This window comes from Dama dama, chromosome 9 (assembly GCF_033118175.1).
Source record: "Dama dama isolate Ldn47 chromosome 9, ASM3311817v1, whole genome shotgun sequence".
In the NCBI taxonomy this organism is placed as follows: domain Eukaryota; kingdom Metazoa; phylum Chordata; class Mammalia; order Artiodactyla; family Cervidae; genus Dama; species Dama dama.
In genome coordinates this window covers 22,723,349-22,737,110 of record NC_083689.1, presented here as the reverse complement: position 1 = coordinate 22,737,110, position 13,762 = coordinate 22,723,349, and the positions used below count along the sequence as shown (strand labels likewise).

Below are 13,762 nucleotides of genomic sequence, written 5' to 3'. Positions count from 1 at the left end.
CCGCCCTCCCTTTCACTGCATCTGCCCGGCTCTCTGTCCATTTCTAAGCCTTTTCCGGCCTCTGCATTTACTCTTTCCGCCTCGATCCGTCTGTCCTTGGTTTCTCATCTCAGATCTCAGCTCAAATGTCATCTGCCCAGAGAGGCCCACCTCTCCACCTCAACCGGAGTGCCTCCTCTCCCCGCCCTCCCACATGGCTGCTGGTCACTGTCCAGCTCTTGTCCTGTCTTCATGGCACGTGTGGTATCTGAAATGATTTGCTTTATTGATTCATTTCTTGCTGGGCTCCCCAGATAAGAATTTAACCTCTCGGAGACCACCAACAGGGTGGGCCTTGCCCACTTTTGGGCCCCCAGCTCTGAACACCCTGTTCAGGCATTCTGTAGGTGCCCAGAATGGGTCACAGTGTGCCCGCCAGGACTGGTCAGAGCGGAGCAGGCAGGGCGGAGGGGGGGAGGGCAGCCCTGCCCGCCTGGACAGCTAGGAGAAGGCGGGAAAACGAGGCGGGAAAAACCAGCAAACAAGCCCTGCGGGTGGGTAGGGTGGGGAGCGCTGGAGGGCCTTGGCGCAAGGAAACCGAGCTGGGGCGATCAGGCCCGTCATCGGGGTGCAGGAGGTCTTCTGGGGGGATACCCCCAAATTCTCCTGTATAATTTACACTGATTCCGGTCTTCCTGCCCAACTGGTCAGTGCATGCCTGGTAAGAGGGGCTGAAGGAACAGACTTAGAAGGTCAGGGGTGTCTACCCTGGGGGTCTCTGCCCTGGGGGTGATCCTTAGGGCTCATGGAGAGCACCCATGATGAGGGGGCCCAGGTCCCGCCACCGGCCCCGTTGCACGCTGGGCGCGCCCAGCAGAGCGCGCAGGGCTGGGCGGGGCCGTGGCCCGCTGGGCGGAGGGGGGGGTGGACAGAGGCGGGGGCGCCCCCCACCCCCTTTCTCGCTTCCCGCCACTGAGGCGGCCAATCACCAGGCAGGCGCCCGCCCCCGGCGCGGCCTCCTGTGGCCCCGCAACTCCCAAACGCCAAGTTTTCGCGGGAAAAAAATCAGAGCAGCTGGCAGCGCAGCGGGCAGTGGTGGCCGTCCGGGCGCTCGGGATCGCACACACGTCTGCGCAGGGTCCTGGCCACACACGCGGCTCCTCTGCCATCCTCAGAAGGGCCAGCGCGCAAGCAGGCGAGTGGATCGTGAGCGGTCAGGCCGTTTGGGGTGCCAGCCCGGGCCAGGGCGCGGACTGGGGGAGGCGGGCAGGACTCGGCGCACCCGGCACCTTGACTTTGCAAAACTTTCCGGGACGCTCTGCCAGCACGGGAGTACATTTCCCCCGCGCCAGGGCTACCCTACACGCGGTCTCCGGCTTTGCCCCCAACCCTGCCGGCCCTTAGAAGTCGCCCCGGAAGCCCAGGCTCTGGCAGGAGCGAGCGGAACATCCCAGGCGCCCCGCGGGGGTCGCGCCGGCTCGGTGGGGGAGGGCCCGGCGAGCCGCGGGGGAGGATGTCAGGCTCCGCGCCTGCGCGCGGGGCGCCCCGCGATTCAATTGTCGCGCCCGAGCCCGATTTCGCGCGCCCTTAGTTCCCCGGGCGCGTCTGGGCCAATGAGGAGCGAGCGGGGCGGGGCGGCCGACCGCGGCGGAGCCAATCAGTGAGGCGGCTCAAGTGAAGGGGGCGGGACCTGGCGCGCGGGCCCCTTGGCTGTCCCGGCGGTGGGGGGTGGGCGTGGGCTCGCTGGCGTGGCCCGCGCGGGCGAGCGAGAGAACAAGAGGGGCTGCGGGGCCGTGCGTTGGGGTCCGGGAAACGCAGGCTGGAGCTCCGGGCGGCCGTGGGGCAGAAGTGAGTAGCGCTGCCCGCGCGGGGGTGGCCGGGACGGGGCGGCCGGTTGCCATGGCCACAGCGGGGCCCGCCGCGTCGCGCAAGCGCGCGCGCGGGTCGGGGGTGCAGTGGGGGTCCGCGGGCACACGGGGTCCCCAGCTCCCGGGTCTCGAATGGGTTTCTTCCTCTTCGGTCCCACTTAGTTGAGTTCCCCGGGACTTCGGAAGTTCCAGTCAAAAGCGGGACTTTTGGGTTTCCCTCTCGCGTCAGTGTTCATCCAGGGAATGAATGAATGAATGAATGAACGAACGAACAAACAAACTCGGCCCCTCACCGTTTGACTGTGTGCCCCTTCTCTTCTGTATCCTGGTGTGGTTTTTTTTTTCTCCCCTGTGAAAGGCAGGGTTCGTTGACTGAGTAGCCGAAGGTGCCTTTTACTCTCCCCTAATTTCCCGTCCCTCCTCAATCCTCCACCAGTGCTACTCATTAACGCATTATCTCTTAATTCAGGGCCTGGGCCAGCTGTGGCAGGTTATAGGGAATAAGGGGCTGGGAGGGTATTCCAAGAGTTACCTGGTGTCTGCAGTCTGGACAATAGCAAGGATGACCCGAATATGGCACCACCATGGTGGTGGTATTGATGGCAGAACTGACCAGGGGTGTCGCTCCCTCATCCTCGCAGCTCCAGCAGGCACCATGTGGATCCAGGTTCGCACCATGGACGGGAAGGTGGCCCACACCGTGGACTCCTTGTCCAGGCTGACGAAGGTGGAGGAGCTGAGAAAGAAGATCCAGGAGCTATTCCACGTGGAGCCAGGCCTGCAGAGGCTTTTCTACCGGGGCAAGCAGGTAAACCCGCCCTGCAGGCTACCCGCCTGCCTGCCTGCCCAGCACCTTTGTTCTTGCCTCATCCAGGCAGGGCACACACACTCTTCCCCCCCACCTCGTCCGGTCTGCTTCTCCACAGAAACCTCCAGTGCCTGAGCGAGGAACAAAGGCTCGACTCCTAGACTGACACTCCAGGCGGGCAGCTGGGCACTCGAATCTGTTGCGTTTGGAGGTCTTTTAAACTCCCAGCCCTCCCCTTTGTGAACGCTCCCCTCAAAATAATTTCTAGAAAAAGAGGCTGGAGGTGGCCGTTGGAGGGCTGATGAATTTCAAGGAAGAGCCTAGAATCAGTACTCAGACACCGGGACAGAAGAGACCAGATTTTTCTTTGAAACACACACCAAAGGCGTCTTGAGCGTCTACAGTCGGTCAGCACCTTACTATTTTCCGACCCCCATGGGGTTTTCTAGAAATTGGAATCAGCTTATTCAGAGTCAGAGACGGTGCTTGTTAATCAGGAATTTCCGCCACTCCTGGGCCTCCTCTCTGGCGGAGGCGGTGGGGCTGCCCCTGAACGGGGTTTGTGCTTTGCGCGGGCTCAACTGGCCCTGTTTCCTTTCTTCAAGATTCCCCACCACAGCCCCTGTAGCCCTTGAAAATGCCCCCCACCCCTTGGCTTTATCAGCTGCCCACTTTGGAGACGCTTTCTCCAGTGACACCCCTGGGAGTTTTCCTTCTTGTTGGCATCTTCAGAGGGGACAGTAGGCCAGGCTGTGTTGGGGTATCGCTGAGTGGGAGAAGATGGTCCCACGGAAAGTGTCCTTCCTGTCTGCTGGGGCCACCCTGCAAGGCGAGTGGGCTGTAGGGACCTCGGCGACCTCGGTATAGAGACTACCCAGGATTAAAAGTGTTCCTTTGGGCTCTGACTTTGTTGTTGTCAGGTCTTAAACTGGGTGCTGCCGCCATCTGGTGTCTAAATTGAAAAATAGATGCTGTACGCCTGGCCAGGAGTTTTTTTTTTTAGGGCCTGGGAGGATCCTGCCTGCCTCCTGGAAATGAGACCTGATGATTAATTTCTTGGGCTCAAGACGCCCTCCGAGACCTCTCGCCTCCTTCCTGTGGGAGATGCGAGGACTTGAATGTCTTAAGAATCTGAGTTAACGCGCCCCGCCTGGGGAAGGGAAGCTGGGGGACTCACTCACTGTGGTCACGTGCGCTGTGCGGCTGGAGAAAAGGCAGGGCTGGGAGTGGCGCTCCCCTGGGATGCGGTCTCTGGGGAGCGGAGCCTCTTTGCTGCCACCTCCAACAGAGGCTCATTTTTGGGGACGTCCATACTGATTTCAGTTTGCCCCCCAGTCTTTGTGTTCAGCAAAAGGTCCTTGTGCTGAATTTCCGAAGACCTCCCATGGGCTAAACAGTTCGTGGCATCATGCAAAGGCAGGTTGGATCGAATCCTTACATTCAAGGCAGTGACTATTTCTGAATGCCTGCTCTGGGCTTGAGCGCCATGCACTTTAATTTTTACATTCAAAAACATGCAGAGAAGTTGAAAGAGCCATGAACGCCTAAACACCTACCCGTGGCTTTTATCACTGACATCACGCAGCTGTCTCTGCCACTGTCCGTCCACCAGCCCATTTTATCTTGGGAGATGCATTGCAGAGAAAGTTCCAGTTCACGTCACCGTAGACCCTCCAGCTGGCCAGTCCTTAACTAGAGTACAGTGTTTGTTTGTAGCTCTTGTTTCTTCGGCGGAAATTTGCATACAGAGAGAAACACGTCTTAAGCAGATGGTTTGGCATGTTGACAAATGCATGCATTTGTGTAACCAAATCCCTCTCTTCCTGCATGGGCAACATGGCATCTGATCCATACCAAAGTCTTGGTATTGCCTGTGTGAGTTGTAAAGCGTGATGATAAGCAGGGTGCCTTTAATCCTTAGGTTGGTCTGTCTGTCTGCTCGCAGCGCAGCTTCTGAAGATCTCAGAAGGTTCCTTGTTCCTGAGTAACCTCCTCTAACTGCTGTTCATCCCCTTCCCCATGCTCAACTGGGCCACTGCGTAGTCGGTTCTGTCTTCCGGGTGAGGAAGCCAGGCCTCAGCGTGATGCAATTTCCCCAAGGTTGCGCGACCAGGAAGTGGCCCGGCCTCAGGGAGGTGTGGACAGTGCCAGGCGAGTGGGGGACAAAGGCACCTTGAAGCAAGTCAGGTCTGCAAACAGACTGGGCTAATCACCGTAGGAGGCCGTGCAGAGAGCTGTTGTTTTTATAGAACGTTCTAGAGAGTGTTCGAGATTCCTTCCCTCCCCCCCCCCCTTTTTTTTTTTTTAAAGAAACAGGGCATCACATGCAGTCCCAGGTCTGCGGTGAGGTCACTCGAGCCAATAAAGCAGAACCAAGCAGAGTCTGTCTTCAGGATATGGGAGGGTCCCGCGGCGAGCTAGCTTAGGCTGAATAGGTTGGCGGTTATGTCGTTTGATTGGCGGAAATGCAGGGAGCTGGATGGGGGAAGGGACCCCGGGCGGCTGGCCCAGCCTGGGCAAGGGTGAGAGGCGTCTGGTGCTTCTTTCTTTGTCTTTTTTTTTTTGGCTGCCCAGAAAAATCACAATAGCTGTCATTGGTGGTGCTGGTAACGGCGCTCAGGTGCAATACTTGGGCCTAACCGTCCCAAGTGCCCCGCCGAGTATTTCTGGCGGGGGCAGTCTGTGCTTTGCAGTCAGATGGGGCTAATTGTGGGCCCACCAGTGTACTTGGTGGGATTCAGTGAGGTCACGGATTCGGGGTGTGGGCTGAGCTTCCCTCCTGGTTCACAGTAAAGGGGCGATAAATCATTTAGTGCAGGGCCTCCCCTTGGGCACTGCTGACGTCAGGGCCTGATCGTCCTCCATGGGGGGTTCATCCCCCAGTGCTATGGGGTGTGGAGCAGCATCTCGGTCCCGCTCACTTGATGCCAGGAGCACCCCCTTACCCCCCATAGTCATAAGGTCCACAGGGTCCCCAGACATTGCCAACTGCCCCTTGGGGGGCAAAGTTGCTCCCAGCTGAGAAGAGAACTAATTATTTAGTCGGTGATTTTGATTTACTATAGGAGAGCTGTCCAAAGGATCAGGTAAAATGGCATCCTGGGAGTGGCCTTCTGAGGGTCACTCATGTCACAGTGCCCCACCAGATGGCCCTGCCCTGCTGGGCCTTCTTTGAACGTCTGCCCCTTTTCCCAAAGGACAGAGTCATGTGGTAGATCGGACAGCCCCTTGCTGAGACCTGTCCTTCTGGCTGCAGGAGGGAGGGTCCCTCCCTTCCTTCCCTCCTTCCTTCTCCCCCAAACACCCTCCCTGCAGCTGGAGACACGCCCTTTAGGTTGGGGGTTAGCAAACTCTTTCTGTTAAGGACCCAGTGGAAACCGTTTGCGGCTAGGCAGTCTGTCTACTCACCTCTGCCATTGAAAGCCAGGAATAGATCCTGAGCCCAAAGGAGTGGGCATGTCCTGATTTGAGCCCTGGTAGAACTTTATTTACCAAGCGATAAATCATTTCGTGCAGGGCCTCCCCTTGTCAGTGGGAACTGTCCCGCTGGCCGAGGTGTGGCAGTTACATACAGGCTTCCTCCCAGGATGGCAGATCCAGGTTGTACTGTGGGACATGCTGGACCGAATACCCAGGGCGCGGTGGGTGTTGCAGGTGTCCCTCCAGGGCATGGGTGTCACACTGGACTCAGCACCCCTTCCACCCTTCAGAACGATGGAGGACCCCAGAGAGCATTGTGGACATGGATCACATCTGTCACTTTTTGTCCTATTAGAATTTGCAAGTGGAGAAAAATTTGTTGTTATTCAGTTACTCAGTCGTGTCCAACTCTTTGCGACCCCATGGAGCAAGAGAAAACACACATGTATGTTTCCTTAGGCATTGGAATGGTGGTGTCAGCCCATATCACACAGGCTCCATGCCCCTGCAAGGTCATGAGGCTGGCCAGTGACATCACAGTGTCATGACAGGGTAGGTAGCCTGGGCCTCACAGACCCCTGAAATGGAAATGCCTGTCCAGGGCATGACCTGGGCTGTGGCCTGGGGGGGTCCTAGGGCAGAGTTCACGTGTCAGGACTGATCGGTGGACAGGTGGGATCATGCCTGTACACCCATCTCTCCCCCCGCAGCGGGAAACATGTCCCTCTGCCACGGCCTGAATCATACCTTTTCTTCCTTCTCCCATCTCTGTCTGTCCATCTGTCTGTCTGGCCTGAACCCCACGTTGCTGGGGAGGCCTGGAGTCTTAGACGGGACTGTGGGGGGTGGGACTGCAGCCGCAGGAAGGGTCTTGATAGAGGCCTCTGGCCTCTTCCTGCCGGAGGTCCCTCTTGACAAGTGCTGGTCTGGTTTATGACCTCTCCACTTCTCCCCAGTCCAGGAGAACCACCCCTTGCCAGACCCAGGGTCATTTATTTCCTGTGCTCTGAGCAGCACTCACACCTCAAAAGTGTCCCCCCCAACGCCCCAAGGGGGCAGAAAGTGGGCGGCTCTGACTCTGGGCTCCTGGGAGGAAGCTCCGTTGTCAGATGTCCTCTGTGTTTATTTCATTTACTGCCATGTGCATGCCCAGAATTCCCCAAGTCCAGAAAGCTTTGGTTTAAAAGAGGGATGTGATCTAAACGCCGCCGGCAGCTTGGCCTTTACACCTGAATGTGCCCCAAACCACATGTCTTGCGTTTTACTACAGGCAGTTTAAATCCCTGGTGGCTCAGTGGTAAAGAACCCGCCTACCATGCAGGAGACTTGGGTTTGATCCCTGGGTCAGGAAGATCCCCTGGAGAAAGAAATAGCAACCTATTCCACTGTTTTTGCCTCGGAAGTCCCATGGCCAGAGGAGCCTGGCGGGCTGCAGTCCATGGGGTTGCACACAGTTGGACACAACTGAGTGACTAAACTACCACCCCAGGCAGCTTAAGGGATTTTCACCTGCAATTCTGGTTGTACAGGATTCTAACTGCATGTTTAATTTTTAACATGAGAATCTGCAACCTAAGATCCAGCTTGCCATTTGGTTTGAATAGCTTTTATTTTTTGAATTTTCTAAAAAATTATTTTACTCAAGTATAGTTGATTTACAGTGTTGTTACAATGTTGTGTTGAAATGTCAGTCATTCAGTCCTGTCCAACTCTTCGAGACCCCACGAACTGCAGCCCACCAGACTCCTCTGTCCGTGGAATTTTCCAGGAAAGAATAATTGGAGTGGGTGGCCATTTCCTTCTTCAGGGGATTTGCCTAACCCAGGGATTAAACCTGAGTCTCCTGCATTGCAGGCAGAGTCTTTACCATCTGAGCCACCAGGGATTTAAACTGTATGTGTTAATTTCACCTTTTTTTTTTTTTTTTACTTATTGCAGGGTGGCATATGGGATCTTATTTCCCTCACCAGGGACTGAACCCATGCTTTCTGCGTTGGAAGCTTGGCGTCTTAACCACAGGACAGGCAGGACAGTCCCTTCTATAGCTTTTATCAATGCTATTGGCCTCAGTTGGAGTTTTAGGACCTTAGAAGAAACCCCAGGCTCGGCGTCCATATCCTCACTGGGTCCAGCCCACCTCCCTGCTGTGTGCAACTTGAGGCTAGCAGGATTGGGGAGGGGGGCATCCAACACACACCCTTTTGTCATAGCAAGTGGTTGTGCAAGCTCCTTCCTGCCCACTTCGGGCCCTTCTGGAACTTTCCCGAAGTGGTCCTCTGAAGCCGTCAGACCAGTCTGCATTCCATCCTGGAGGTGGAGCCCCGGGCTAGCCTGGCCCAGCACGTGGCCTCCTTAGTGCCCAGCCCGCCTGATCGCACCTCTGCCTGCTGTACTCTTACACCAGGAGGGGAGTGTGTGCGTGTGTCTGCGTCTGTGTGTGTGGGCCGCTCCCATCTATCTAGCTTCCTGACCCATCACAGATGGCCCCATCAGTATTCCTCCTGCCGCCTTTAACTACAGCCCTCAGCCAGGTCCTGATCTTCGCCCCACCCTCCTTGTCCTGCACACCCCCAGCTGCCTTTCTGCCCCTGCCCCCAGCTCTGCCACCCTGGCTCCTGCTGGGCCTCCATCCCGGAGCTCCTTGTAAAACAGAAGTCCGACCACAAGCCCCCTCCTGGCCCCGAGTCTCTCCCACTGCCTCTCCCCTGTCCTGGTGCTTCGGTTTATTATTTCTCATCCTCTGAAACCATCCCCTGATGTGTGTGGGAAACGCCTCTACTCCCCTGCATTTAGCTGTCATGCTCAGCTGTGTCCTATGTCTTTGTAGGAATGAGCCGATGCTTGGCTGGCAGATGATGCTGCCCTGAGCATGAGTGCCAGGCTACCTGTCTCTAGCTCAGTGGTTCTCCCTGGGGACTGTTTGGCCCTGCTGGGGCTCTGGGCAGTGTCTGGAGACATCAGTTATCACAACTAGGGGGTGTTCCTGACATCAAGTTGGGGGAGCAGGGATTCTGCTCCACCTCCCCACAAAGAGAATGATCAGGGTGGGGGTGCTTAATGTCTGCAGTGCTGAGGGGTGTCTGCCTAACCATGCAGGTGCTGGGCACCAGGTGCCTGCCTCTTGTCATCATCCTTTTTAATGACATTTTAATGACGTTCTGCTGGTTTCCTTGTCATAATGATGCTGGGGACACTTGTTTCCCCACCATTTTTTTTAAACTAATAAAGTTTAGGTTTTAGAGCAGTTTTAGGTTCACAGATTTAAGAGGAAGGTACAGAAGTTTCTCATATATCCTGTGGCCGCCCCCCCGCCCCCATTCTCCCCACCTGTCTCCTGCCAGATAGTGTAATTGGTATAACTGAGAAACCTGTGTTGATTTTTTTATTTTGGCCTTGCCATGTGGCTTGGGGATCTTAGTTCACCGACCAGGAATTGAACCTGTGCCCCCTGCAGTAAAAACGCAGAGTCTTAACCACTGGACTGCCGGGGACGTGCCTTCTCTCCTTTTTAGAGATGAGGAACATCCCAGCATGAGGATGACCTCACTGTGTTGTTGATCTGTCCATCAGTCGTTGGGCCCTGGGCTGTGACAGCGCGTGTGTGTCCCTTCTCCTGCTGTCTCTGCTGTCCTGTGTCGGCCCCGTGTAGGAGGGCTGGCGCTGTCTCACTCTGATCCCCCGTGGCAGCCAGGCAGAGCAGGGCATATCGGAGGCTCTTGCTGGGCTTTGGGTGAGCAGGCAGCATGGGCCTGGCTGTGCAGGGTGGGCTTCAGGGGGCCCTCTTGGCCTCTGCAGCAAGTGTGTTCACTTGTGTCTTTCTGGGGGAGAGGGGTTCTCAGCCATTCTGTTCTCAGGTTTGTGATGAATAAAGATTAACAACCACTACCTGGAACGTGCCCTCCCCATGACCCCAGGTGCTGTTTGCATATTAATGGCAATCAGCCCTTTGAACCAGCAGCTTCTGGTTAGAAATTGGGAAGGAGGGAAAGTTGACTTTTGTGTGCTCTTTCTTCTCTTTCTTTTTTTAAAATTTATTTATTTTGGCTGTGCTGGGTCTTCATTGCTGCATAGGCTTTTCTCTAGCTGGGGTGAGCGGGAGCTACTCTCTAGTTGCAGTGTCCTGGCTTCTCACTGCTGTGGCTTCTTTTGAGGAGCGGGGCTCTAGGAACGAGAGCTCAGTAGTTCTGGCGCACGGGCTTCTGGCTCACGGGCTTAGTTGCTCCGAGGCACATGGGATCTTCCCAGACCAGGGATTGAACCCTGCCTTGGCAGGTGGATTCTTTACCACTGAGCCCCCAGGGAGGTCCCTTCCTTCCTTTCTTGAGGGCACTGCTTCTGAACCAGGGGACACTGGGTGATGTTGGAGGCCCTCCATGGCTGTCACACCTGGGGTGCTCCCAGCATCCAGAGGGTGGAGGGCAGGGCTGCTGCTCCTGTGGTGTCCTTGATAGCCCCCTGCCCAACCCCCAGGGAGCGATCAGAGATCAGCAGAGCCTGCCTCAGGGTGTTCTGGATCCCGAGGGCTGAGGATCCTTGTTGGGTGTCGGTGGGGTGTCCTGGGGCAGTTGCTCATGGAAAGGTAACTCCCAACACAAAGACTTTCATCCCCTAGTGACGTGCTCTGAAGCCAAACCCCTTCACAGACCTGGTGAGTCACCCGGTGCCAATGGATCATAGAGCCCTGCTGGCTCCTAGCCTCCCCATCAGTGAGTGCGTAGTGTGGGTGGAAATAACAGAAAGGTGTTTTCTCTGCGGGCCATCCCGGGCATTCCCAGCACCCCCCACCTTGTCAAGACAACCAGAAATGTCCCTACAGCATCGCCCCCAGGGCAGGTCACTCTCCCTGAGAGCCAGGGGTACTGGCAATGCTTGTTTACTGTAACAAAAGTTTCAAAGCACATAAAGTATTGAAACCTCCCCCGACACCTGACGTGTGGCCATGGCTCAGCGGGGTTGGGCTGCATGCTTCTGGGGACACCCCCCCATGTGGCAGCAGGCGTCCTCATTGGATAGGGCTTCGGTGACCTTGTCCCCAGGAGCTGGCAGGCCTCCGCCAGGGCGGGTGTGGTCCATCATCCCCCCCACTCCCCCCAGTGAGCTCCCTTGCCTGGTGACCTTGGCCTGCGTCCCTGCAGATGGAGGACGGCCACACGCTGTTTGACTATGACGTCCGCCTGAACGACACCATCCAGCTCCTGGTCCGGCAGAGCCTTGTGCTACCCGTCCCTGTTCCCGGCAGCAGCAGTGGAATCAAGGAGAGGGACTCTGAGCTCTCGGACACAGACTCTGGCTGCGGCCTGGCCCAGAGCGAGTCGGACAAGTCCTCCAACAGCGGTGAGGCCGCCAACGAGCCAGAAGGGAAGGCAGACGAGGATGAGAGTGATGAGACGGAGCTGGGCCTCTACAAGGTGGGGCTCCTGCATCGCTATCCCCACGCAGCCCTCGATCCCCATGGCTGGGCAGCCCCCCATCCTGCCCTATGTCATCACAGTCCCGTGGTGGAAACATCAGTGCTCAGGGGTTCCTTCGCTGCCCCTAAAGCAGAACCCCGGAACCGGACCTGTGGGTGTCTTCCCTGTGGTCCTTGCAGGGGCCGTCTAAGTTCTGATCCGCTGCCCTCCTCCCCTTAAGACCACGACCCTTCACAGATTTCCCTGGGGCCGAATGAGAGCTTCCTTCCCCGGCAGGTCGGCGAGTATGTGGATGCGAGGGACACGAATATGGGCGCATGGTTCGAGGCCAAGGTCATCAGGGTAACGAGGAAGGCTCGGGCTCACGACCAGCCCAGCAGCTCCAGCTCAAAGCCAGAGGACGACATCATCTATCATGTGAAATACGATGAGTGAGTATTCTCGGGGTGGGTCCGGGACAGCAGCGGCTCCGAGGACCTGGTGTTTGGAGCTGCCTGGGTGGTGATGTCCCCTCCCTCCGTCGTAGGAATTCAGAGTGTTTATGGAGCACTTAGCATGTGGCAAGCCCTGTGATGGGCCCGGGGAATTCCCATCTGTGAACAGTGAGGGGCTCTGAGTTGGCTTGGGTGGCCATAACCACATGCCGCAGGCTGGGCGACTTCAGCATCAGGCGTGTATCTTCTCACGGTCCCGGAGGCTGGAAGTCTGAGCTCAGTGTGCTGGCAGGGTCAGCTCCTGGTGAGGGCTGTCCTCCTGGCTTGGACACAACCATCTTCTCACTGCGTCCTCACGTGGCCTTTCCTCTGAGTTTGGAGAGAGTGAGCTCTGGTGTCTTCTCTAATGAGGACACCAGTCCTATTAGATTAGAGCCCTGTCCTTATGAGCTCATTTAACTGATTATAGCCTGGGCTTCCCTGGTGGCTCAGACAGTAAAGAATCTGCCTGCAATGCGGGAGACCTGGGTTTGATCCCTGGGTTGGGAAGATCCCTCTGGAGAAGCGAATGGCCACCCACTCCAGTATTCTTGCCTGGAGAATCCTGTGGACAGAGGAGCCTGGCAGGCTGCAGTCCCTGGGGTCACAAAGAGTTGGACACGGCTTAGTGACTAAACAATAACAACCTTTAAGGGCCCTGTCTCCAGATACAATCACAGTGGATGTTAGGGCTTCAGAATGTGTGTGGGGGATACAGTTCATAACCGAGGGCAAGCCTGCCTGCCTATAGGGAGCTTATGTTGTGTGAGGGCACTAGGGCTTCATCTGTTTCCCTGCAGAGTTTCTTATTGCCCACACCAGTTTCTGGCACATCCTGAGCTTAGCTCTAAAAATTACTGGAGTAGTTGGATGGGCGAATGGCAGTAGGTGCCAGATTCCCATCCTCTTGGTCAGGGTTCACAAGCTTCCCACCCTCAAGGCAAGATCTGGCCGGCATCCTGTTTTTGACGATAAAGCTTTATTGAAACACACCAGCACCCATTTGTTTACATCTTGTCCGTCTGTGCCTGCTCTTGTGGTAATAGCCGAGTTGAGTGTTCACAGCAGACACCTTGCAGCTCACCAAGCTGTGAGTATTGACTGTCTGGTCCTTGGCAACCCTTGTTGTGCATGCTGAGTCGCTTCAGTCGTGTCCAGTGCTTTGCAGCCCTGTGGACTGCAGCTCTCCAGGCTCCTCTGTCCATGGGATTTCCCCAGATGAACGTACTAGTGTGGGTTGCCATTTCCTTGTCCAGGGGATTTTCCCCACCCAGGGGTTGAACCCGTGTCTCTTATGTCTCTTGCATTGGCAGGCAGCTTCTTTACCACTAGCACCACTTGGACAACCCTTGTTCTTGGCACTTTATTAGCAAAAATAATGAACACCAGGCTAACCAGCTCATCACAGTAGAGTTGGGATCGTCCCTGCTCTAGGCTGAGGCTAAACTTTGTTGCTAATAGGATATGCTTTTATTTATTTATTTAAATTTAATTTATTTTTAAATAGCTTTTACTAGAGTATAGTTGCTTTACAATGTTAGGTTTTTACAATTTTCTTATTTATCTTTTGTTAATTTTTATTGGTGTTTGGTTGCTTTACTGTTGTTACTTAGAATATGCTGCTGCTGCTGCTGCTAAGTTGCATAAGTCGTATCCGACTCTGCCACCCCATAGACGGCAGCCGACCAGGCTCCCCTGTCCCTGGGATTCTCCAGGCAAGAACACTGGAGTGGGTTGTCATTTCCTTCTCCAATGCATAAAAAGGAAAAGTGAAAGTGAAGTCGCTCAGTCGTGTCCAACTCT

At 55.9% G+C, this 13,762-nt stretch overlaps 1 protein-coding gene across 3 annotated transcripts in view; it reads left to right on the top strand.

Moving 5' to 3' along the window:
- Positions 1 to 997: 997 nt before the first annotated feature.
- Positions 998 to 13,762, top strand: part of UHRF1 (ubiquitin like with PHD and ring finger domains 1) — a 33,974-nt gene continuing 21,209 nt past the window's right edge. For 2 of the 3 annotated variants that reach the window (XM_061150622.1, XM_061150624.1), the window contains exons 1-4: positions 998 to 1,174; positions 2,489 to 2,655; positions 11,211 to 11,483; positions 11,763 to 11,917. In XM_061150622.1, the coding sequence (XP_061006605.1) occupies positions 2,503 to 2,655; positions 11,211 to 11,483; positions 11,763 to 11,917 (581 nt within the window). In that variant the 5' untranslated portion in view covers positions 998 to 1,174; positions 2,489 to 2,502. Of the gene's footprint in view, positions 1,175 to 1,701; positions 1,828 to 2,488; positions 2,656 to 11,210; positions 11,484 to 11,762; positions 11,918 to 13,762 lie in introns of those variants that run through there. The other variant, XM_061150623.1, reaches the window with a different exon arrangement.